General features: G+C 30.7%; 1 protein-coding gene across 1 annotated transcript in view; it reads left to right on the top strand.

The window, feature by feature from the left end:
* Positions 1 to 24,342, top strand: part of LOC148300057 (neuroligin-4, X-linked-like) — a gene marked incomplete at its 5' end in the record, with an annotated part of 100,433 nt that overhangs the window by 33,385 nt on the left and 42,706 nt on the right. The window contains one exon of the mRNA XM_088275329.1: positions 16,936 to 17,133. Coding sequence (XP_088131455.1) covers positions 16,936 to 17,133 — 198 coding nt within the window. The remainder of the gene's footprint in view (positions 1 to 16,935; positions 17,134 to 24,342) is intronic.

Here is a 24,342-nt window from a genome sequence, read left to right as displayed (position 1 = left end):
TTGGAGATAATCCAGAATTTGTGAACAAGTATTTGGACACACTCAAAATGTTGTAAATAAATTATCTGGTCAAATTAAAAGCTTAATAATAAAAATGAAAATGTTATTTTCTGGCGTTTCTCATGTGTGTGATTATAATCCAGGATTCGGACTTCACATACTAATATAAGAGTTTCTGCTTAGTAAAAAGCTTCTTTACATCTCACCAATAGATGTCTCTAGTGAAGTTCTAGTGATTCCAGAACAAGGTTTCTAAATTGGTTCATATATATATAGAGCTTCCAAGATTTTAAGTAGTGTGGTTGTCAATAATGGGTAGAATTGGTGAATGTTACACGTGTGTAAAGTGATCACTTAAGCCAGCCTATGACGGTCGTCAGCCCCGTAAATGCCCAGACTTCCATATTCTTCTTCATCTTTGATGAGATGTCAAAAAATAAGATAAAGATTATTCAATTAAAAATCTAAAAAGTAGATTCACCAAATTATTGTACAGTTTTAGAATTTCAATAACACGCTAACTATCCACTATGAATCGCACCACCGCACCACCGTTCTACTACAGCGTGTTGAAAGCAAACCAAATTTGCTTCATTCACTTATTCAAATGTTGACTTTATTCGATATAAAAAAATGTTCATGAATTTGCGCTCTCACTTCAAGCTTCAAGGACCATCACATTTGTGTTTTATGTGAAAAGCACGATTTTTCGTAAGCTGTAAACTGGAATCAATGCTGTATCTGCTTTTTTTTATTAATTATGCCGATAATTAATTTCCAAATATCAATTTATTTTATGTTTTCTATTATTGGAAAAGAAACTTAATCTCTAATAAAAAAAATAAGTCGAAACCTTTCTACTTATATTTTTTTTCGCTGTACCTCTTCAAAAAAGAGACTAAGCTCTTCAGCTTGGAGTGGGACTTAAAATCAATATGTATTTATTGTACTCAATTAAGGATAAAAAAAACTATTTCGTTTTTATGTTTTTTTTTATTTTTTCTCATTTATAACAGACAAAAATAATTAAGTGTCTTAGTAACTCACTCTCCTTATCATTCATCGTTCACTTTGTGTAATACCACAAAGTAAACGATGAATGATAAGGAAAGTGTTTTATTACCTTACCACAATGTTATCAATGCTTTTAATAAACAAAATATACTTTAATTACCTCTCGTTTTCGATACGCGAGGCATAAAATTCAAATATTTAATTTTAATATATATTCATGTAACTTCTAACTAAAGCTAACATATAAATAAGGTTCTGATTATGCCAAGTCTTTTTCGGCCAAACTAGTTATATTCTCATGTTCACATTCGCCAAATTTACTTTCTTAGTCATTCTCTCGTTATCAGTCGCTTCACATGTCCAAACCATCTTAATCTGTTCAATCATCACTTGTTCAGCCTTTCATTATTTTCAAATATCTTCGTTAGTAATTACTTCATACTTTTTTCCACTCTGAAGGAATGCATTTCAACGGCATTCACACTGCTTTCATTCTTCCATAAATTACTTTTTTTAATGCAAAATGTAAATTTTACAGTTAAAACTTTGTAATAATGTTTGGAGGGTTACAATATTTTTTCAATTGCAAGTAAAATGCACTGAAGTGCAATTGAAAAGATGCAGAACGAACGCTTTGATCCCTAAATCGAACATTACAGTTCTACTGAAATAAAATACCAAGTACAAAAGTGTATCATCGTGATTATTCTACAAGGGAATTGATTTGAGATTGCATTTCTCCCAGGATTCTGTTACGATTATTCCAAAGTCATTTAAGCTTCCTTAAATCCTTTATACAGGTTGAAGGCACCTCTATTTTTATTCAAGGATACCCATAGCTTATTCACATCTTGTACCAGAAAAGTTTATATAAAAAGGATGTAGTTTAAAATGATAGTTATGGAGCTTTTCTCGAGTATTTTCAAAGGATTATATGAAAAATACGTTTTTATTTTTTGTCTACTTTTCCACAACTTTTATTTTCCTATTTTAGTTATTATCTTCTTTCTGTTTTTTCTTTACAAAGACTATTTGTTCTCTCATTCATTTATTACCCCTTATATTAAGTATCTCTCTTTTAATTTATTTAGATACTACTTGCACCTCACCACACTTTGCTTAGTCATTTTAAATGGAAAAGAAAAAAAAAGAGAAAGCACATGTTTCCAAAAATTTTAAATTTAACAATGCTTATTGGTACACAATATTTTAGCAGCTTTCGAAAACTGCGCGCAATGAGCTCTGTTTAGCATTGCATTAGTCACTGTTACACCCAACAGATGGCGCTGCCATTTTTTTCACAAAAATAATTTAAACGAATATATTTAAAAGAGTTTTTTATCTATCGCAGGTATATAAAACGAATTTAATATATATAAATTTAAGCATTTGTTTTTTCCGCCTCTTTATTGCAGTGGTAAACGTGTTTGGCTACGCAAGTCAGAGATCTTGAGTTCGATTCCTACAGTACTCGAAATAAATATTCAAAATTTTTCACTCTCATATTGATTAATTTTTAACGCCCTGGACTGGTACACAAAGAAAAGTACTAATCAACTTGTCTTAGTGTAATATACGATCAAGATAACACTGTGTTGATTTATTGCAGTATCCTACGTACCTTTAAGTACAAACAAGGGTTAGAAGAAAAATTCAAATTAGGTACAGGTTTTAATTAATTTAAAATATCAATTTTTTTGTTATTTTCATCACCACATATCATATATTCGTGTTGTATTTTTTAAACCCAGTTTTATTTTTTTTACTTTTCACGTTTGAATATTGATAAATGGATAGTATAAGTAACACAAGGATTAGAAAAATATGCGAGATCGAAGATGTCGTTATGAAGGGAGGGCAACGAATAAGACAATTGTATGCGCGTGTGAGAAGAATGGAACCATCCAGACTCCCCCACAAGGTAGACGACTTCAGGTCAGACCACCAAAACGATGGATTGACATCTGGGAATCGACATCGCAAGAGGCTAATCCCTCTAAAAATAGGCAACAAGGCCTACACCAAGAAGAAGGAGAAGAATATATTGATATAAAGATTTGAACATAAATCTTTTCCAAATCTCTAGCTAGCAATTGTATAAGAATAAAAACCATATTAAAAAAGGGTTTGTTTCAGAATACGCGTTTTTCTCTTTCAATAATCCATGTAAAAGTCCGACCTTAAAAATTGTATCGTACTTTTTTCAATTCCCAGAGCAATAAACACTACAGCCGTCCCGAAAAACGCGCAACGAAAGGTGGCCCTAATGTTTCTGAATTCGTTCTTTATGGCATTCTTGTACATTTTTTATCAGACGAAAAAGGAATTCCAGATTCACAGGGTGACGTTGTTTCCTCGCGTCACATCAAAATACGTTACCGAATAACCTAAATACAGTATCGAACAGATTAATTGAAACAAAACTGTTTTTTTCGTAAAAAGTTTTGTAAAATCTTTTGTTTATTTGTTGTATTTCAAATTAATATTTAATGTGATCTTATTTGGGCTCAATCAAAGATTTTACTCTTCTTGGCATCCATTTTATAAGATTTTGGCACGTGGATGTCATTTTTTCGTCTCCAAACCATACCTGAATCATGGACAAAATGAGCTTTTCCACCGCAGTGCGATCAATTATGGAGAGCCGATTCTTACAGATTGCCGATACACTTTCAATTAGGCTTATGTCTGGCAAAATTTTGACCAGTCTAACGCAGTTTATTGTTTTTGTGTGAAAATTTTTATTTTTTTTTTGGATTTGTGACAGGGGGTTAAATCCTGCTGAAATATTCCATTACCATTTGACCTTCGTTTTTATATCTCTGGTAGTATCTTTTTCAGTAGAATTGGGTGATACTTCTAACTATTCATCATCTCTGTCACTGAAAGAAGAAGCCTTGGTCCAAAATACGAGGAACACCCTCAAAACATTTTTTTACAGGATGTTAAAAATACGAAAAAAAAATTGTTTCAATCAATCTGTTCGATACTGTACATGTAAATATCAACGTATCTCCTCTTTTAAGCTGGATAAAATATGAATGTATATTTATTATGTATTCCTTGGAAGTAAGTAGTTTATCGATCATTTTTCACATGAAGTAATAATATGATAACCTCAAAACAAAATAACAAATTCAAGCACTAAATTGTGAGGTTTGATTTTTTTTTCTTTTGAATATATCGATATTTATTTTGAATATCTCAACTGAAATTAATAACTTTTGTTTTCATATAAAAAAAGATGTATATCTGAACATTTCATGGCTTGCGATCTGTCATAAGTTGGTTTAAGTGATCGATTTGTTCTCTGTATAACATTTACTATTCTACACTTAGATTGACAATTAGATAACTCGAATTTCATTAAGTTGAATTTAGGTTTCATTTGAAAACATCTTTTTCGTCTTATAAGTTCGTCGGTGACATCTATCAAATACTTGAAATCGGTCGGGACAGAAATCTAAACAATCGGCGAATGTGTATGAGGTGCTTGAATGTGGAAGAGGTGAAGAATAGTGTGGCGTTCTATTCTCTCAGCCTACCCTTGCGTAAATGGTTAGTTAGTTAGTTTTACAACACATAGTGAAAATTAACTAATATTTAAGTGCAATATTACTTTTTTTTATCAATTGATTCAGCAGTCACATTGTGGTAATATGTATCCTTTTTTTGTAATAAGAGAAATATTTGTGTTTTGTTATTTACAAACAAACTTAAATTTCACACTTTTTCTGTGAGATTAAGTAACTCATTATTTAAAATAGGTACCAAATTGTAATAGAGTTTTGTTCGAACCCGAAAACTCCGACTTAAGAGTCGACGATACTTACCACGGGACCACAATCCGACTTTAATTTATGTTTTTGCCAAGTATATATCACTTTTTTTTAATGTATTGCGACACGGTTTCAATGCATTTTGCACCATTTTCAAACATGGTGTTCATATGTAAGAAACACCAATTAAAACTTTATTTTTTTATTTTAAAGTTAAAAAACGCAGTTTAGTGAAGAGAAACAAGGTTTACTTAATAACTTAATAAAATTTATTAGTCAGTAAGAGATCGTTACTACCGCTGTTCTCGTGGCTTACTATAATTAATTGCGATTCCACACAGAACCTCAACAACTTTGATATTAATTCAATCAATAAACAATGCCTGTACTGCCGTAACTTTTCAATTATTTCCACGACCCTTTTCAATTAAATTTGTATTATTTGCTTAAGGGTTGTTTACCTACGGAGGTGTTTTGTTTCCAGCGTCTATTTATTATGGAAAATTACAAACAAGTTGTACTACTCTGTAGCCTTGTCAGAAATACGATTAGAAAATTTATAGATACAAACGAATAAAGGTTCACTTATTTTAAGATGGATGTATATCTAATTAAAATTCGCAGAGGGGTCACGTACTTTTCAGTAACTAGATAAAACACACACATTTCCTCTGATAAATTATAGTATATTTCGTGCTTTGAGCTTAGATTTGGATTGATCTACATTTTTTTTCAAAAATATTATCCTTTTTTTCAATATTATTAATGTTTAAAGCATTTACTTTGTGGTTAGTCATTTTTACTTATTTATTTTTTTACAAAAATGTTAATAAAATTAGTATGTAACCACTCACCGAGATTTTTACGTCTACCGGTTTCGAGACGTATCCGTCTCTTCGTCAGGACAATCACTAACACAGCATGCAAACAATACTACCCTTCACCACCATAGCACCATTTACACACTCCTATGGTGCTATGGTGCTATGGTGCTATGGTATAACCGGTAGACGTGAAAATCTCGGTGAGTGGTTATATACTAATTTTATTAACATTTTTGTAAAAAAAAAATAAGTAATCCTTTTTCATTTTCGTTTTTCATAACTTTACGTAAAATGAATAAATTAACAGCACACCGTTATTTCAGATAAAATTTATAAAATTGGCATTTCATTTGTAAAACTCCATTTGAATTTACATATTAAATGATAAAATCAATCACTGATTTTTTGAGTCTACTAAATTGTATTTCATTGTTAAAAAACACTTAAAAAATAAATTTGGTGACAGTGTTGCGCCTTATTATGGCATTTTTAAACGAAACGAATGTCACAAATTTATTTTTACGTGTTTTTAAAGGCGTTAAAATAGAGTACTATTTGTAGACCCAAATCGATCGGAGTTTGATTTTAACATTTAACATATTAATTTCTTATTTTTTTTAAATTATGCAATTTATTACATATCCTAGGGGACTTCAATAGTAAGATGCGGGAATAAAATCTAAAAAGGTGTAGCTACTGTTTTGTTTTCTCATAATTCTACACGTTGATTAGGGTCTTTTAAAAGCATTAACAGAACTTATTTTTCTTTGGGACTACTTTAAATGATTTTTATCATTTTTATAAGTTCCGCCTTAAGGTAATTATATATCCATAATCCCTTCTTGGATTTTTTGAAAACAAATGTCGCATTAATTTAAGAAAATGATGTTCATGTCAATGAAAATATTGAATAAAAGTACAATTGCAAAAAAACAAGATTTTTTGATTTGGAAAAGCCATACACTCTAAAATTTCTCAACTGATGGCACATCATCAGCCAAAATTGTAATAAATATCATACAAAGGAATTCCATAATAGTGCATACGTGTATATCTTTCGAGAATGAATTCTATATGGATGTTCGAAAATGGGGAGAAAAGGAGAAAGTTACACAAGTGTATAAAGCAATCACATCAGTGAAATTCTACCCAGTCCAATCGAACCCGGAACCTCCAGTAGAGTAGTCGAGCGTGCTACCCATTACACTTCGAAGGTGGACTAAAAAATAAAAATATTAATCAATTTAAAATTATATATAATATACTTACAACATTTAGAGTGTGTCCAAATACTTGTTCACAAATCTGGATTATCTCCAATTATAGGAGTATATTTCATATTATTTTTTGACATCTCATCAAAGATGAAGAAGAAGATGGTCGTCAACTCCGTAAATGCCCAGACTTCCATATTCTTCTTCATCTTTGATGAGATGTCAAAAAAGAATATAAATATACCGGTAAGTTACTGCCAAATCAATAATGTATTTATTATGTGTTCGACTTTATTGCATCAAAAAATTAGAGATTCAATGAAATAATTTCCTTTTTCAGAAGATTCTCAGAAATCCAAAAATAATATTATAAATCATTGAAACTAATGGATTGGTAGATTTTCTTTGTTAATATAGAAGGAACGAAACTCCTCTAAAAAGTCAATAACTAAGATGAATACACCTAAATCCTTTTCGCAATAAATACTCCAAATTTACATTCAGACAAATCGAAGTGCTCAAAAGATACAAAAATAATAAATCAACAGCGTCTTATTTAGAAAGGAACCGTGAATTAGAGTCCCCGAAGTATTCAGATCCTGGAATTCCATTGCTTTTCGGGTTGTCGACACTCCCCTTTGTCCGAAAATGATATCAGCCGCCATTCAACCCTCACGCCTTTTATTATGTCCGCATATAAATGTGAAGGGAGACGTCAAAAGAATACTATTGAGTCGTACATTTTTACTGCTCTATTGAAAAAAATATATTTAGCACTGATGAAAAAGGGAGTAATTTGGTAAAAATCTACGATAAAAATATTGAATTTCTCAAGGCAAGCGTCAATCAGTTTAACGCTGTAGTAATTGTCATTTTTTATTCCATAAAATTTTGAAAATTTTCATGGAAATCATAAATACATCAAATTTAAGGGCTGAATTGAAACCCGATTTATTATATATATTATATATATATATATATATATATATATATATATATATATATATATATATATATATATATATATATATATATATGTTTATATCGTTTTTCTTATATGGTATTTCATACTGTCGTTAATTGATCTTAAACAAATTTGTAAGATTACAGAAATACATCAAACAAAACCTAACACACACCTCTTTTAGTCAAAATAACTTTGATTACTATGCGATAAATTTGTTCAATCTGCTTCCAGTATCCACAATATCATTACATAAAAGTACAAAGACTAACTCGTAAATAGGTCTGAAATAGACCGCATCTTTCGTCCATTTTGTATTTGATTGAATATCACAAGCAATTATCTTTCATTTAGTTTTATTATTAAGTATTGTAAAATACGCCCTGAATACGGGTGAGGGCACATTTTTGTTATTAGTTATTATGTTATTTGTGAAATATATTAATAAATTGATAAATTTAATAAACTTTGATTACTTTGCCTTCAGGCAATTCACGATCAAGATAACACTGGGTCGATTTGATGCAGTGACCTATGCACCATTGGGTGCAGAAAATGATTAAAAGAAGAAGAATAAAAGCGTTATATATCGAGTGAAATTGTTAATTTGTATTTAAAATAAGTTATATATTTAAAGTGTACATTATTTGTACCTACTTCTCGCATTGCACCATTTGGGAAAGTTTTAACAATGTTTGTTCATAGAGATGTCCTTGGTTGTTAATCGGCTCAGGTTTCCAACACTTTTAGTCTTCAACATTTCCCATCCCTAAGCAGGGTTAAGCCAGGGTTAGGAAGGCTTTTGCGGCGAAGATTGGGGTAAAAACTAACCCCGACCAAAAAATATTCGGTTTTATCTTCAGAAAAGGAAGGGGTTTGAGAGAAAACGCTAGATCAATAATACAAACAAATGTATGTGTAATATAAATAAAATACACCATACCATTTTTTTATATGACAATTTTTGTATAAATATTTAATGAAATGTTATAATAATTTTTTTTCATATTTTATATTAGTATAATGAAATCTGGGTATTTTAAAATATTTACGACCTGTTTTTGGCTGAGTAAAGCAATCTCTTCTCACAGAGTGCTACATTTATTGTTCGGCCTATGAAGAACTATCTTTTATAGTATGATTTTTTAAGGTGTATATTTTAAATCAGTTGATATTTCACATGTGAGTTTAAAGTGCTGTCATCTATTTTATTTTAAAATAAACTTAAATTTGTAGTATTACAACGACAGAATATCTTGATTTCACTAATGATATCGATCTAGTATAATAAAAACAAGCTTTTCTACAAGGAAATTGATCATACTTTTAAAAATATTGTTACCTGACCCCGTGTTATATTTTCCATCAAAAATTTATATAACTAATCAACTAACCACTACGCCCTTTCTCTGCAGGGGTAGGCAGGGAGAAAAGAAAACCACAAAACTGTTTTTGAAAACATTCTTTACATTAAATTCATGCATCTTCTCACACATACCCTCCTATTATTCGAACTTTTGACCTGATCACTTTCAAGTATTTGACATACTTCATATATCGTTCCGAACATTTTTAATTTGTTGCCGACGGATGTTAGAGGTCAAAATAAAATATGGAACAAAGGCAAAACAAAGGAATGGGTAAATGATCAACAGTTAATATTATGAATATTGTAAAATGTTTATGTTCTTAATTTTTCTCTCTTTTTTGTTTGAATATTAGGTAAAAAATCGTCAAAAACAATAAAAAATGTATTAAAAGAACTCCACCGACAAGACACACAAGGTGGCTTGGTGAGTCTCCGCAAAAAAAATGTTCTAAATATGTAAAATTGTAATATAAATAAATGTTAATTTAAAAAAAATTAAATAAAAATTCCAAGTTTTTTTCTATTTTCTTCTGCTACTATTTTTAACTACATTCGCCTCATTTATTTGTTTGACAACTCGTTCCACGTGTCTAAACTATCTCAACATACCTCCGTTAATTTTACCGGTTATGTTTGCATTCTTTCCTTATTTCACCATTCGAACATTTATCATACATCGTTTTGCCGAATATATATATGTGTGTGTGTGTGTGTGTGTGTGTGTGTGTGTGTGTGTGTGTGTACGTTTGTTTATATGTATCAATTATATATTCTACATGTTTACAAGAATACAATAAAACGAAAAATCCCAAAATTGCTGCTTCGAAAAACGACATAAGCAAATAATATTTATTCTTTTACGTTTAGTAAAATTTATAGAAAAACGTTTTAATGTACAGAGTAACGTTGGTCTACCGGGTACTCATTAGCTGAAGTTGTATTTACTATGTGAATTTCCAATTTAACTTTTTTTAGTGGTCTTGGTGGTGAACAGTTTATTTTATTAAAACATTAGTTTTCTTTCCAACATTGTTGGGCTTAATTTAACCACTGTTATTTTTAGAATAGAAAATTTCAAATGACGTCACGGTTTTTAAAAACTTAATTTTTTTACAAAAGCAACTCATTTTTTTATTATTTATTTTCAGACAGTTCATTCCCTTACATACCCACTCTAAATGGTCCATATGGCAATTAATCGTTTTGATGCAGTATTATTTTGTCCGTTTTCGTGGTGTAATAGTTAGCGCGTTTTGCTACCATACCAGAGGTCCTGGGCTCGATTCCCAGGGGGGGGGGGGGGTAAAAAAACATTCTATATCAGTGATCCTAAACTATAGTATTTATTTAATATTACCCTGGACTGGTTCCATGAAGCGCAAGAGTGATCACCTTGCCTTCATATGACTAACGATCAAAATAACACTGTGTCCATACAATGAAATGCCCTATGCACCATTGGATGCGGATAAAGGTAAGAAGAAGAAGAAAAAGATTATTTAGAAAATCATTTACTGAATATGTTAAAACGTGTAACATCAAATAAATTAGTATGAAAAATCAGTAATATTCTCCCCGAATTATTTTACATACTCTTTATACAAGGACTTCTTACTAAGGTTAAGATAATTCGGTAAGAATTAAGAAACATTTCACAGTGGTATTTGCTAATTTTAAACAAAAACTTACTTAACTCATACATAGACAGTACCGAGAACTAGCAAGTGAAAGATGGTATCGATTGAAAGATAAATATAAATTCGAGTATTGTGGTTGTCAACCATGATCACTTAAACCTGCCAATGACAGGTCACAATCCATGTAAATACTCACACTTTTCTCAAAATTTTCTTCATCTATGATGGGATATCAATATATCGGGTTCACATTAACTAACTCAAAAGTTAACTTTTGTGGTTTTAAATGATTTAGTTTTATATTTAAACGTCCTAACCATTACACTACGGAGGCGGCCGAAGAATTCTAGCCAACTCCAAATTTTATACGATACATAAATCTTCCTTTCTCATATTTTTAGGGGAACAAAATTATTGATATAATATCTGATTTTCAAAATACGTCAAAACGTGCCAAAAATATTTCGAATTCTATCTTGATTTGACAATTACGTAAGAAATTGAAACCATTGTTTCGAGTAATATTCTCAATTTTCGTTGTTGCCAAATCACAAATAACGACCAAAATAAAATCAATAAACATTCTTCATGCTTTTCCAAAATTTATTCCACTTTAATGATGTATTAAAGCTCCCGTTTCAATTTTTTGGTTCATATTGCTCAATTCCTTCCGTCCAATTACTTCCGAGACTCGAATCGACGTTGGAAATTTAAATCTTGTTTCGCGATATTTGGCGGGCTTCGTTAAATTTGAGAAATTCCCCAGAATCATTTTTAATGTTCCTCGGTATTCGGATTTGGATAGAAAATCAATTTCTGCTTTTTTGTTGTTCTAGCAAAATTCTGAGATATTTTCTAGATGGTAAATTAGTATGTCGGTCATTTATCTTGATTAAGCATCTCTTAGATTACCGTTTTTTTTAATCAATTCGAGTAACAAGAGAGGCACGATAATTAAATTTTCTATAAAATATTGAAAACATAAAAAAAACTTTTTATTTTATAGTCATTACAATAAAAATACCTTATCCTTAAAAAAAATAGATTTTAACAAAAAAATTATTAATTAGTTTATTTTTTGGAACACTACAATGACGCGATTTTTTTATAATATCTTTCAGGAATTTTGAATTTGGTAATTTCAATTTCATTTTTTTTAAATATATTGAAATAAAGATAAAGAAATCTTTTTTATGAAGCTGGAATAAAAAAGTCTGGGAATTTTAATGGCTAACGACCTGTCATTGCTATGTTTATATTATCACTTTAAACACTGTGTAATATTCATAAAATGATTATCAGTAAGTGATCTCCTGAATTTGTGAATAAAAATCCTTAAACACTTAAAATATTGTAAATTTTATGATTTTTTATCACTGAATATATTTATTTTACCATACCACAGAGTGAACATGGCTTTAAATCAATAAAAAAAACAGTTTACATTTAGTGAATCTGTATGAGTATTTTAAAAATTTGAAAATTTTACTGTCAATCCTTAAGATTTTAACAGGAAGAAAACTGGTTTAAAATTTAAACCAAATTTAAGTAATTATTAAATTAATAATATGTTAATTTTAAAAACATTTAAATGGTTTTTCCTTTTAAAATTGATCTGTCTCAAATCTTATTTGATCTTTACTGAATATTGAAGTTTTAGATTAATAAAACATGCATTTGTATGGTGTTGTAGGTGTATTTCATTCAGGAAAACATCTCCCCGATCACACATTATCTGGAATCCGGCTCTAATTGGCATCCTGAATTTCCTGTCTCCATTATTGCGGGCGCCACCCCTAGTTCGCGGGGTCGTATAACAATTTAGAACCTACAGTTACAATTTAGTACAGTTACCACTTCCGCTGGCAAACGCTCAGGTATCTAGGAAATTGCAGCGCGAGCATTTCCGTCAAGGCTTTCTATAATATCACGAAGGCTGTGGCGGCTTACTAACTTACGGACAACTTGCCAAGACAAATACCACCCCCACCGTCGGGCGCTGTTGGTTAATTATTGCTAACCTTGCTTTCTGCTATCTGCAGATGTTTACGCTACAAACTCGAGAGATAATGTGTATTAATGAGTAAATACTGATATGGTTTCTAGTTTTATTTATGTTGTGTCGTATTGAATCCCTAAAGCAATCAAAATAATATTACGCTATATTTTAGTGAAACACAATTCAAAAAAATGTTCAACTTAGAGGTGTTTTAACCTGAAATGAAGTATCTATCATTTTATCTAGGAAAAGAAGATGTAAGTCTGACCCTCTCAGGGATTACGACTTGGTATTTAGTTGGCTTAAGTGATCATTTTATATACTTATGTAATGTTTACCATTCTGCCCATTATGGAACATCCCTTTGCACAAATTTGTTAAAATTTCATATACATACATGCATTGGCCCTGGACTCTTTTTGTAGTTGTTTAAAAAAATGGATAATATTTATATATTGACGAATTGAATTTACTCATCCATTTGTGTATCTGAATTTAAGATTTATAAGCATTTGTTTAATGCTAATATAAAAATTATGTTAATGCAGTAAAGTCGTAAGAGATTTAAAGTCGTTAAATTGTTGATGTGTACAATAAAGGATGAGTATACTTTTAAAAGAAAAATAAAGATTTGATGGATGATGTAATAAAAATCACCCAAACAGAATTCTTTACAAATTTACCCTTTAGAGGCAGGAGGCTTCAAGGGTTAGAGTAATCCATTAATACAACCTTAATGTTTTCAGATATATACGTCTATACTTGGCCGTAAAATGAAATTTATTTATTGGATCCAGTATTATACAGGATACTAACCGTGAGATGAGGTTTATTACACTGATTTTTATTTTGTTCATAAATGCCACGCGTTTTAAAACGATTTATAGGATAATTTTGTGTAATAATAATACAATTACGACGATTGTTCATTTAATGTAGAATGATTAATGATTTTAATCATCGACCAAATACAATTTATTAACATAGAATTTCAAAATGTATTCTTTTAAGTTTGTAAAAAACTACAATTCTGGGTCAATAAAGTAAGAATATGTTATTTAATTATTATTTTTTACTTTTTTACCAGTCTTTTCTGTCGGCTGCCAGCTCCCTTGCATCCTCCCAAGTCAGATCCGCGTCCAGAAGTTCTGACGAGAACTGCCGACGAATTGTTAGCAGTGGTCGTCGTGGGCGGCGCGAGGCTGATGCCTTATAAAAAAGGCAAGCTTGATTAAGGCTCTCAGGAGGCCAAGCCAACTGAATCGCCTTTTCTTGACGACAGTTGTGCCCAAGATTTGCTGCGTCCTACGCCTTATCTCTTTCTCGGTCAAACCACCGCACGCCTCAAATTCTCCGCAGACACCTATTCTATACTTATGGTATATAATCAAAATATATTAAATCAAGAGACCTTTCGTGAATAAATTGACATGTCATCCGTGGGGTATATAATCTAGTATCTGATAATAATAAAGTAGGTGGTACAAATTAAATAGCATATTGATTGAATGATAAAATCATTTTATGGTATCGTGAGTATCAATAAGACATAATAATCGTATTTTGATATTTATTTTTCAAATAAACCTATGATTATATCTGTTATATCAGATAGGCATGTATAACATATTTAACAAGGTAAATAATATAAACAGTGTTTATGTATTATGTCATATTCCTTCCAAACGGCGTTTCGCGTGATAGTTTAATAGCAAGTTTTCCCAAGAACAACACTTTGAAGCGCTGTCACAACTTCAACAATTTAAATGTTTAATAGTGTTTCGGTTGAGTTGTATAACAGTTTTGTTTGTATAATGTTAACCGTCGAGTATGAAATTGGCCTAATTCCACACGTGACAAACACTTCATTAGACAGTTTTATGAGAAAAAAAAATAATTTCAAGAACACCAAAGACAAAAGTTTTTTTTTTATTTTAATCGTGAATACACATGGTTTTTAGTATGCCTGAGGATTTATTTTATTTGATAATTGAACAAAATAAACTCACATTTAACTACATTTGAGAGTCATTTGTACCTTACTATAACAACGTTTTTATTTTCTATAAACGTTAAAAAACGTATTGTAAAATGATATATATTCAATTATTTGGATTTTTATTTATTTATTCGGGAATTGTATAGGTATACATTAAGTGAAAGTGTATAATTAAAAATAGTTACATTCATTGAAAAAAGGTAGCCAATTACACAATTCCACAAATTTTGATTTAGATCCCAATAAATGCATTGTGATGGTCACCTCACCAAAGCTATGGACTAATTTTAATACTGTAAATGACAAATATAATAAAGTAGCTGATAATAAATAATAAATAATTGATAATAATTAATTAATTAATAATATAATAAAAAAATAATCAAAAATAAATTATGAGTGATAAAAAATAAATTATGAATGCCTCGATATAGACTATCCCTAGTGACGTTTCTAAGAAAACTTTTTAAAACACATGTCACATCTTTAAAGCCTGTTTTATTTATTTTTTGCTCTTTTTTCTAAATTGCTTAAAAAACAAATGTTTTTGTACATTTTATGAAAATGATTATATTGATGATAATGCTAAATGATCATATTTATTAATCCTTTGGGTCATTTTCCCTTGGCACGTACAATATTCGTAATTAAAATAAAATGGTTGAGGTAATTGATTAAATCTATCGTGTTAGTAGGGGAGGCGTAGCCGAGACCGCAGACCAATTTAGTCCTTATTGCAAGTCGGTGAAAATTCACCTTACGTGGCGCTGCTCCAGTTTATTTCCTGTTTTTAGATTTGGTTAGGACACTGAAACACAGGTTCTCAAACTTTTTAAGTCAAGCACCTCCAAGCAAAATATTTCGTCTATTCAGGTAGGTAATTAAATTGGTAGAATGTCCCTTTGTAGGGAAAATTGAGGATCAAATATGTTGCATATACCTATTTCTTAACCCTCCATTATACATATGTCCAAGGACCTCTCTTATCTTGTAGAATATATCTTCAGCGCCTATCAAGATGCTGTAAATTCCATAAGAACCTATGCATAAGAAGGTTTTTTTTTTACCAAAGTTCAAGAGAAAAACGATTTTTCAAAAAGCATATTAAATTTAAGTTTTCATTTTAAAAAGCTTTGATAACGTTACTCGCCTTTTTTTTTCTGAATGTATTTGTTTCTTTTTCAAATGGTAAGACTATAGGATGAATCACCTTTAAAAAAACTTCTGATAAACGTAACTATACTCATATTTCCTGGAAAACTTTACTGTCAATCATATCATTCCTATTTATTTTTCTGTGCCTCAATTCCTTTCCTATTTTTTTAACTTCTTCCTTTAACACCTTATTTTACCTTTTGACATGTTATTAATTACGAGGTAGTTATATAACAACTATCTGCCTTTAAATCTTACAAATGTAAAATAATAAAAGATATAAAAATCATACTATATTACCATAAAAATTTAGGTATACAAATATACAAAAATTCAAAAAGAGAATATTAAACTGAAAATACTTTTCGAGATCAAAAATAAAAATATTGATTACTTACGATTTCAAAGTCCCTATCACTGTCAGCGAGGCATGTCAGTTGATACTAACTAGTGTGTATAATCCGCCACCATGTTCTCATAGCCAGGGTGACAGAGGTTTGAAAAGTAGTAACCCTACTAGGGGAAACCACCCGCACCGAAAGGCCAACCTAGAGTGCTCTATACCCACCCAAAATCCTAAGGAGGAATACCAAACAACCTTAGCTACGAAAACCGGTAGAACACCACTCCATATTTCGACTATTGTTTTTATATTTTTCTTCTTCTTCTTCTTGGTATAGGCCTTGTGGACTGTTTTAAAGAGGGATTAGCCTCCTGCGATGTCGATTTCCAGCTGTCGATCCATCTCTTTGGTGGTCTGCCCAGGAGTCGTCTGTACAGTGCTATGTGGAGGAGTCTGGATGGTTCCATCCTACTCACATACGCAAACCATTGTCTCCTTCGTTGCCTTCCCCACCTAACGACATCTTCGATCGCGCATATTTCCCTGACCCTGGCGTTTCTTATTCTATCTCGAAGACTCTTGCCTGATATGCTGATTCTTCTTTTTGTATTTTTAATTCAATTAATTTTTCTTTACAGGTTTTTTGAACCCCAAGTCCGACGACTACCCCCGCTCGCCGGCCAACTACGGTCTGATGGACCAGATCGCAGCGCTGCACTGGATCCAGGAGAACATCGCCGTATTCGGGGGGGACGCTACCAACGTGACGCTGGTGGGCCACGGCACGGGCGCGGCGTGCGTGCACTTCCTGCTGACGTCATTGGCCGTACCCGAAGGTGATAACCACTTATTTTCAAGATATTATTTTTAACACTTTCAGGCCCGGTATGAAAAACTATATTTTTATTTTAAATTTTCGTTTACAACTTACCTTTCACAAGATAATTGTAATATTTTTTTAATCCAGAAAAATAGGTGAAAAATAAATGAAGAGTAAAAAAATAAATAACTCACAAAAAATAACAGTTAAAAACGAAAATTTTAAAAATGATAAATCACAAATTAATATGACTTTGAGCTTCTGCTCGAAATTCATTCATACACCGAACTACAAATCGGAATATTACTTTCTTTGATTCCTGAACAATTTTAAGTGTTTTTTACGAGTATTGTTATCTATCTATATATAACATCATTTTGATAGATAGCAAAGATGAAATCAATAAAATCTTTCAAGTATCGAATAATTTGATCAGTTCATAAAGATACAGTTTAGGTTTTCCTGGAAGTGATTTTTTCCTTCAAACAAGGGTATGGAGAGAGAATAAAATGGCAGACTAGGTACCTACTCTATATTTTTGAACACATAACTCGAATTTTTTAACATCTATACATTTCTTCATACACACACGCTGATTATTCCTACAGCTGATCTGTCCACATCCAAGCACTTGATAATGCTAAGTTTTCCTAATTTTCCTCTTCTTCTATTTTTAAATACCTCTAAAATTTACGATACGCTCAAAAAAGTCGCATAATTATATACAACGTACGTTTTATTGTTAAGGCAAAATGTATTCAGCTACATATCGTTCAATTACTTGTTTATACAATCCATCCATCATTGTATTCATTATCACTACCTACTCGACAAAGCAAACAAAGCCTCTGTAGGGATGTTCAAGTGTACATAGCGCTGTACTTTATATTGTCAAGGGAAGCGTTGATTTTCACTCATTAATGCGAAACAAAAAGCACAATGAGTTTGAATTACCTTATTCGGGATTCCAATCAGCTTTTCCGAGCAAATTAATTAGGATTTTTTAAAAGAGAATTCGGAGGCATTTTGGTTTGGAAATTTGATGGTAATTTGTTTAAACGGAGGAGATTTAACGTTTTTAGCATCGTTAAAACATCGGGGTGATACTTGTATTAATTTGAAATCAATATTGATGGGATATGTGTGAGAAAATGTATAAATGTAGAAAAAGATAATGTTTTCAAAGACAAAATAGTGTGTCGTTCTGTTTTCTCTTCCTATCCCTGCTGAATTACATAATATTCATTATTTATCGTAAATCCGGGTGCATTTAAAAAATTCCCTTGTAACGGGAAATCTCAGTGAGGGCACAAAGTTCTAAATTGTTATTTTGTGTATGATGAAATAAATAAAAAATAAAAATCCCAGTATCGTTAACTAATATGTAAAAAGAGTGACAATTTCACATTTTTACTTGCTACAAACGAAAAACTCAGTTGCAAAAATATATTCATATAAATTTGAAAGTAAGGCGTCAAACTTATACTCATCAGTACGAGGTATGGATCGTTTTTTTTAAGTCAAATAACTAGAAAATGTAGAACCTTAATTTATTCAACTGGTCAAAATAAAACTTTATAAAATTGATATTTTCAGGCGTCTATTAGTATGTAAACTAATTTGGGGAGAATCTAACATACATTTTCGTAAAGATTGTTATTTTTAAGAAAAACAACTTATTTCAACTATGGGTATCGCTGATGAAGTAGCACATGGATTTTTTATTAAATTGTATCATAAATATAACTTCTGAGATTTTATTAGTGTGTGTTTTTCAATCATGGGTACAATGATGAATGTTACATGTTTATCAAATGGTCACTTAAACCAGTCTATGATAAATCATAAGCAATGTAAAAATCCAGGTTTTCATTTTCTTCGTCATTTATATCGAGATATCAATAAAAAATCTTTATTTATTCAACATTTGAAACATTAAAAAAAATCAAAGAAATATTAGTAATTATAAATCCATGATTAACAATTTGACAATAACTAAATTTTCCCTTCTACCCTTTCTCATGACTATAAGAAATCCACAGAAAAATATAAGTTAAAATAAATTTATGATTAATGATATAACAATGACTGAATCCTCCCTTTATTGTCAATGTCTCCATTGATAAAATAAAATAAGAACCAGCTTCTACCCTTCTTCATTCTTGGCGTTTTAATTCTCACACAATTTGAGCACGATTGTCAAATTAAGGCTTAGCTTTATAAACAGTACCTTTCTGATAATGATGTTAATAGCATAGAAACACGTAAAGTTGATTAAAAAAAAAAATTTTTTTCACCATAGACTTTTAGAAATAGTGGTATTTATCATGTAAAATTGAAAATAAAACTCTTAAAAATAAATGAAAAATCAATTAACTAGTTTTGAATGTTTTTTTTTTGTTTTTGGTTGAAATTCGTCAAAATCGTCGCTTTCGTGGCCGCTGGTGTTTTAAGGCTCTAATGCAATGTTAGAGCTTATGGTATGTAAACAAAACACGTCATTGTTAGACATCAGTGCCAAACATTTGCAAAATCCACGATGAACAGTGAATAACGAGGCAGGAGCTTCTCAACCTAGTCAGACCAAATGGCGTTCTAAGCAATATTAACATAATAACTTTTATAATGAATCAGAAAGCTTGCTTTATGTACTTATTTTCTTTTAAATAAGTCGTTTTTAACAAAATATTTTTCTACCAAAAAAAAAAATTTTTTAAGAACTACATTTTGAAACCAACAGACAAGTCCAAAATGAAACAATTACTTTTAATGTAAAAAAAATATCCTAGAAATTAAAAATTTCAGGAAGGTAAAGTATTGATATATAGATTCAAAAAGCATTTTATATAACTGTATAAATAACATTATGAACTAAAAGTCGGTTAAATAATCGCTTACGATTCTTTTCTTATGAGTAAAAATATGTGCAAAAATGTTCTACTATTTTTCACTATATCAAATTATCGAATTATTCTATGCAAGTTTAATATCACCCAGTTTATAAGTTCAGGCATATTCGTGTTTGGTCATTTATTATGAACTGTCAAAATAAAATTACACTTTCAATCCAGCTATTAACAGCGAACAATTTTGTCATTAAAACTCAATATTGATTAGAAAACGCCGGAGATTGGTATGTATCAAGAAACCGTTATTTCATTATAATAATTAATGCAAGGCGCGGCTTGAAAAACTTTACAAAAACGACTTTCAGCTTGTGTCTTTCTTTACTGTAAAAAAAAGTACTGCAATTCATACAATGGAGAATGATTCATCATTGACTGAAATCATAAACCGTGTTTTATTTACACTCTTTATGTAATAAAATAACAACTATATAGTTATTACCACATAAATTATATTTGCAAGTGACCGGGTTTCATAGTAACCGACATGATCAGACTGGTGTCGATCACGGTTTCGATAAACCCGGTCACTGGTCAGTTAGAAATATGTGAAAAAAATGTTTAGTTATTATTTAATTTTATAAAATGCAGTTCCACCAAAAAATGTCAAAATAATATTGAAAAAATACTGGCGATGTGTTTTTCAAAACGAATATACTTTTGGACTTACCTAATAAATACTGTATTTATAAACCACATAATGTTATATAAATATATATTCAAAGTTGAATTCAATGAAAATATAATAAAATATAATAATAAAACCCTTATCCGCACCCCAATGGTGCATAGGGCACTGCTTTATATAAACGCAGTGTTATCTCGATCGTTTACGCATGAAGGATAGGTGATCAGCCTTCCGCTTCAGGTACTAGTCCAGGGTTATATTGAATAAATATTACAGTGAAAAAATTACTTATATTATTATATCCCCTGGGAATCGAATCCGGGACCTCCAGAACGGTAGCCGATTACACTACGGAGGCGGACAAAATAAAAAAAAAAATTATTGCTAATATTGACTCTATTGGGTTATTATTTCTCTTATAAATTCCGTGATATATTAAAAACAAAACTCCTCAATAATAATTTGCTCTCCTTGATCCCCTTATCCTCAATCATCTTGCAAAATAAACACAAACGTGTCTATTATATCCAATTACGGGAGCGTTTCCCACAAACTAAAACAACACCCCATAAAGGCACGTACAGATAATAATAAAAAAGAATGCTTCCTTCCAATACAAAGAAAACAGTTGGATAGAGAGAAACAATCGGACAAGTCCTTTGTCCGCCATTTTGGATATTGGGGTTCCGCTTTTCGCCGCCAGGGCGATGTTGGCGTATTTGTATTGTGATTTTTGGGAAATCTGTATTATGTGTTTGAATGGGTACTCATTTAACGTCTCTCGTTTTGTCGCGTGAATCACGAACTAACGAGAACTTCTGATGTTTTGTACTGAATATATGAATATTTTAGACCAACCCGTGTTTGAAATGATTTGACGCAAACGGTCAGTAAAAAGAAAGTAAATATTTGAAAATACAATGGTAGTTTTTTTTTTTATATTTGTGTACTTCGATTTGAAGTTTATTTTATTTTAGTAATAACTAGCTGTATTCAGCAAACCATTAATGTGACTCAATCTCGTTAAATGTAAAATGAAGAAAATAAAATACATAAATTTCAGATACACATTTTATTCCACAATTCCTGTGAAAATATTAGAAATGTAAACATATATGAAACAACAATGCAATAAAAAAAAACATTTTTATTGGTAAGTGACAGAAGCTGTAACGTGTGATGCTGTAACATTTAATAGATGGCGCTGCCACATATCGCTAACATATCGCTCACTTCTTTCAACAACGTCATATATCAAAAAACTTGATTTTTCAGATCGTTTTTAAAGTTTAAAAATATAATAAAATGTTTTTAAAATAAATAAAAAGCCACTTATTGAACTTTTTACTGTGCAAACTGATCTTTTTAGTTAAAACCTGAATGTTTTTTTTTTCTCATTAAACAACACGTTTTCTTCAAAATACAAAAACAACACCTCTAGCGGGTAGATATTAAGTTAAAAATATGCCGCTTTTGATGGGATATGGTACATTTTTTGATCATTCCAAAAACACGCACAACTGAAAATTGACGATATTTGAAATATGACGTTATTGAGAGGAGTGAGCGATATATAAAACAAAACATTAAAAGAATATACATTAATAATAATAATAAAACCCTTATCCGCACCCCAATGGTGCATAGGGCACTGCGTCATATAAACGCAGTGTTATGTTGATCGTTTACACATGAAAGAAAGGTGATCAGCCCTCCGCTTCAGGTAACAGTCCTGGGTAATATTGAATAAATATTACAGTGAAAAAATCACTTAAATTTATTTTACCCCCCTTGGGAATCGAACCCAGGACCTCCAGAACGGTAGCCGAGCGTGCTGACCATTACACTACGGAGGCAGACATATACATTAAACAAGCCAATTATATAAAAGTTAACCACAGAAACATAAAGATTAGTACAAAATAGTTAGTGTAGATCTAGCAAATGAACACGTATTTATAAGAGAAAATGTGCATGTGTAACGTGTGTAAGAGGGTGTGAGTGTGTGTGTGTGTTTGTGTGTGTGTGATGTTGATGCTCATAACTTGACTTTTCAGCACAGATTTTCCGCAATTGAAAATGTCAACTTGGCTAAAACATGAGTTGTACTCACTAGCCATTCGAACATAGGTGAACTCCGCGAATAATTAGTTCGAAGGACAGGTACTCTGAATAAATGTTGTGACGTGTGACGGGTACGGTAGCCGGGTACATTATACATCATTGAACCACTGTTATAGTATACCTTCGTGTTTCTTGCTCCATTATGTGTGAACTTCTACCGCAACTCATTACCAAACTGCTGTGCACATAGGACTTGAATTAATCGATGTTTTACCTGCGTTCAGCAGCCGGGGTGAGCGGTGTGCCAGCATATTCAATCCCGTCCAATTTATTAATCCTTGCATCTAATATCCTTGTGTACTAATGGGATTATTACGTAATTGTACCAAAATAAGTTTTGTAACTCACGGGAATGTTTTTCTTTGTTTTTTTTTATTTATAAAGAAATAAACGAATTAAGTTCTTAATTTATAAACAATTTACAAACGTACTTTACTAGATTATCATAATTTGATTGAACTAAATTTTCTTAAGCCTTATGACTAGGACAAAAAAAAATTGCAAGGGATATAATATATATATATATATATATATATATATATATATATATATATATATATATATATATATATATATATATATATATATATATATATATATATATATATATATATATATATATATATATATATACATATATATATATATATATTTATATACATATATATATATATATATATATATATATATATATATATATATATATATATATATATATATATATATATATATATATATATATATATATATATATATATATATATATATATATATATATATATATATATATATATATATATATATATATATATATATATATAAATATATAAATGTATGAATATAATAAAGCAGAGGAAGACCGAGAAAAACATGGCACGATCAGGTATGCCAAATACTTGAAAGCGGTCAGGTTAGGAGTCGTAACAATCGGCGGGTATGTATGAGGAGATGCATGAACGTGGAAGAGGCGAAGAATGTTTGCAAGGACAGATTGGTGTGGCACTCTATTGCCTACCCCAGCGGAGAAGCGGCGTGATGGTTAGTTAGTTTGTTAGTTTTTTTTTCATATAAAACTAACTGACAAACCATCATGCCGCTACCCCGCATAGATAATAGAATGCCACACCAATCTGTATACAACCTTTGCAAACAATCTTTACCTCTTACATATTCATGCATTTTCTTTTACATTCTCAGTGATTCAAGTACATATTTGAAATACTTGATTATTCCAAGATTTACTTGGTCTTCCTCTACATCTATCACCAACTACATTCGTCTGACAAGTATGTTATTCTATTCTAATATTATTCTTTCTTTACTTAATTCTATTCGATTTGATCTCAACTTAACTTTCTTTATTTTATCGATAATGCTAATCTCAGCATTACATCATTTCCTTATACCATTTTAACATCTATCGTATTTATCTGAGGGAATCGTAATGTTTAATTGTCTTCTTAAATCTATAACAGCTTCTTCTTACCCTTTTTCGCGCTTATTAGATTAATAATGTAGTGCCATTTTGCTGGGAAAAGGCATTAATGCATTTTGCATTAAAAATCTC

This window comes from Brachycentrus maculatus, unplaced genomic scaffold (assembly GCF_059751285.1).
Source record: "Brachycentrus maculatus isolate JH-2025_06_01 unplaced genomic scaffold, ASM5975128v1 h1tg000847l, whole genome shotgun sequence".
Taxonomy (NCBI): domain Eukaryota; kingdom Metazoa; phylum Arthropoda; class Insecta; order Trichoptera; family Brachycentridae; genus Brachycentrus; species Brachycentrus maculatus.
The sequence above is the reverse complement of the archived record's forward strand: the minus strand, read 5'-3'. Positions and strand labels throughout refer to the sequence as shown.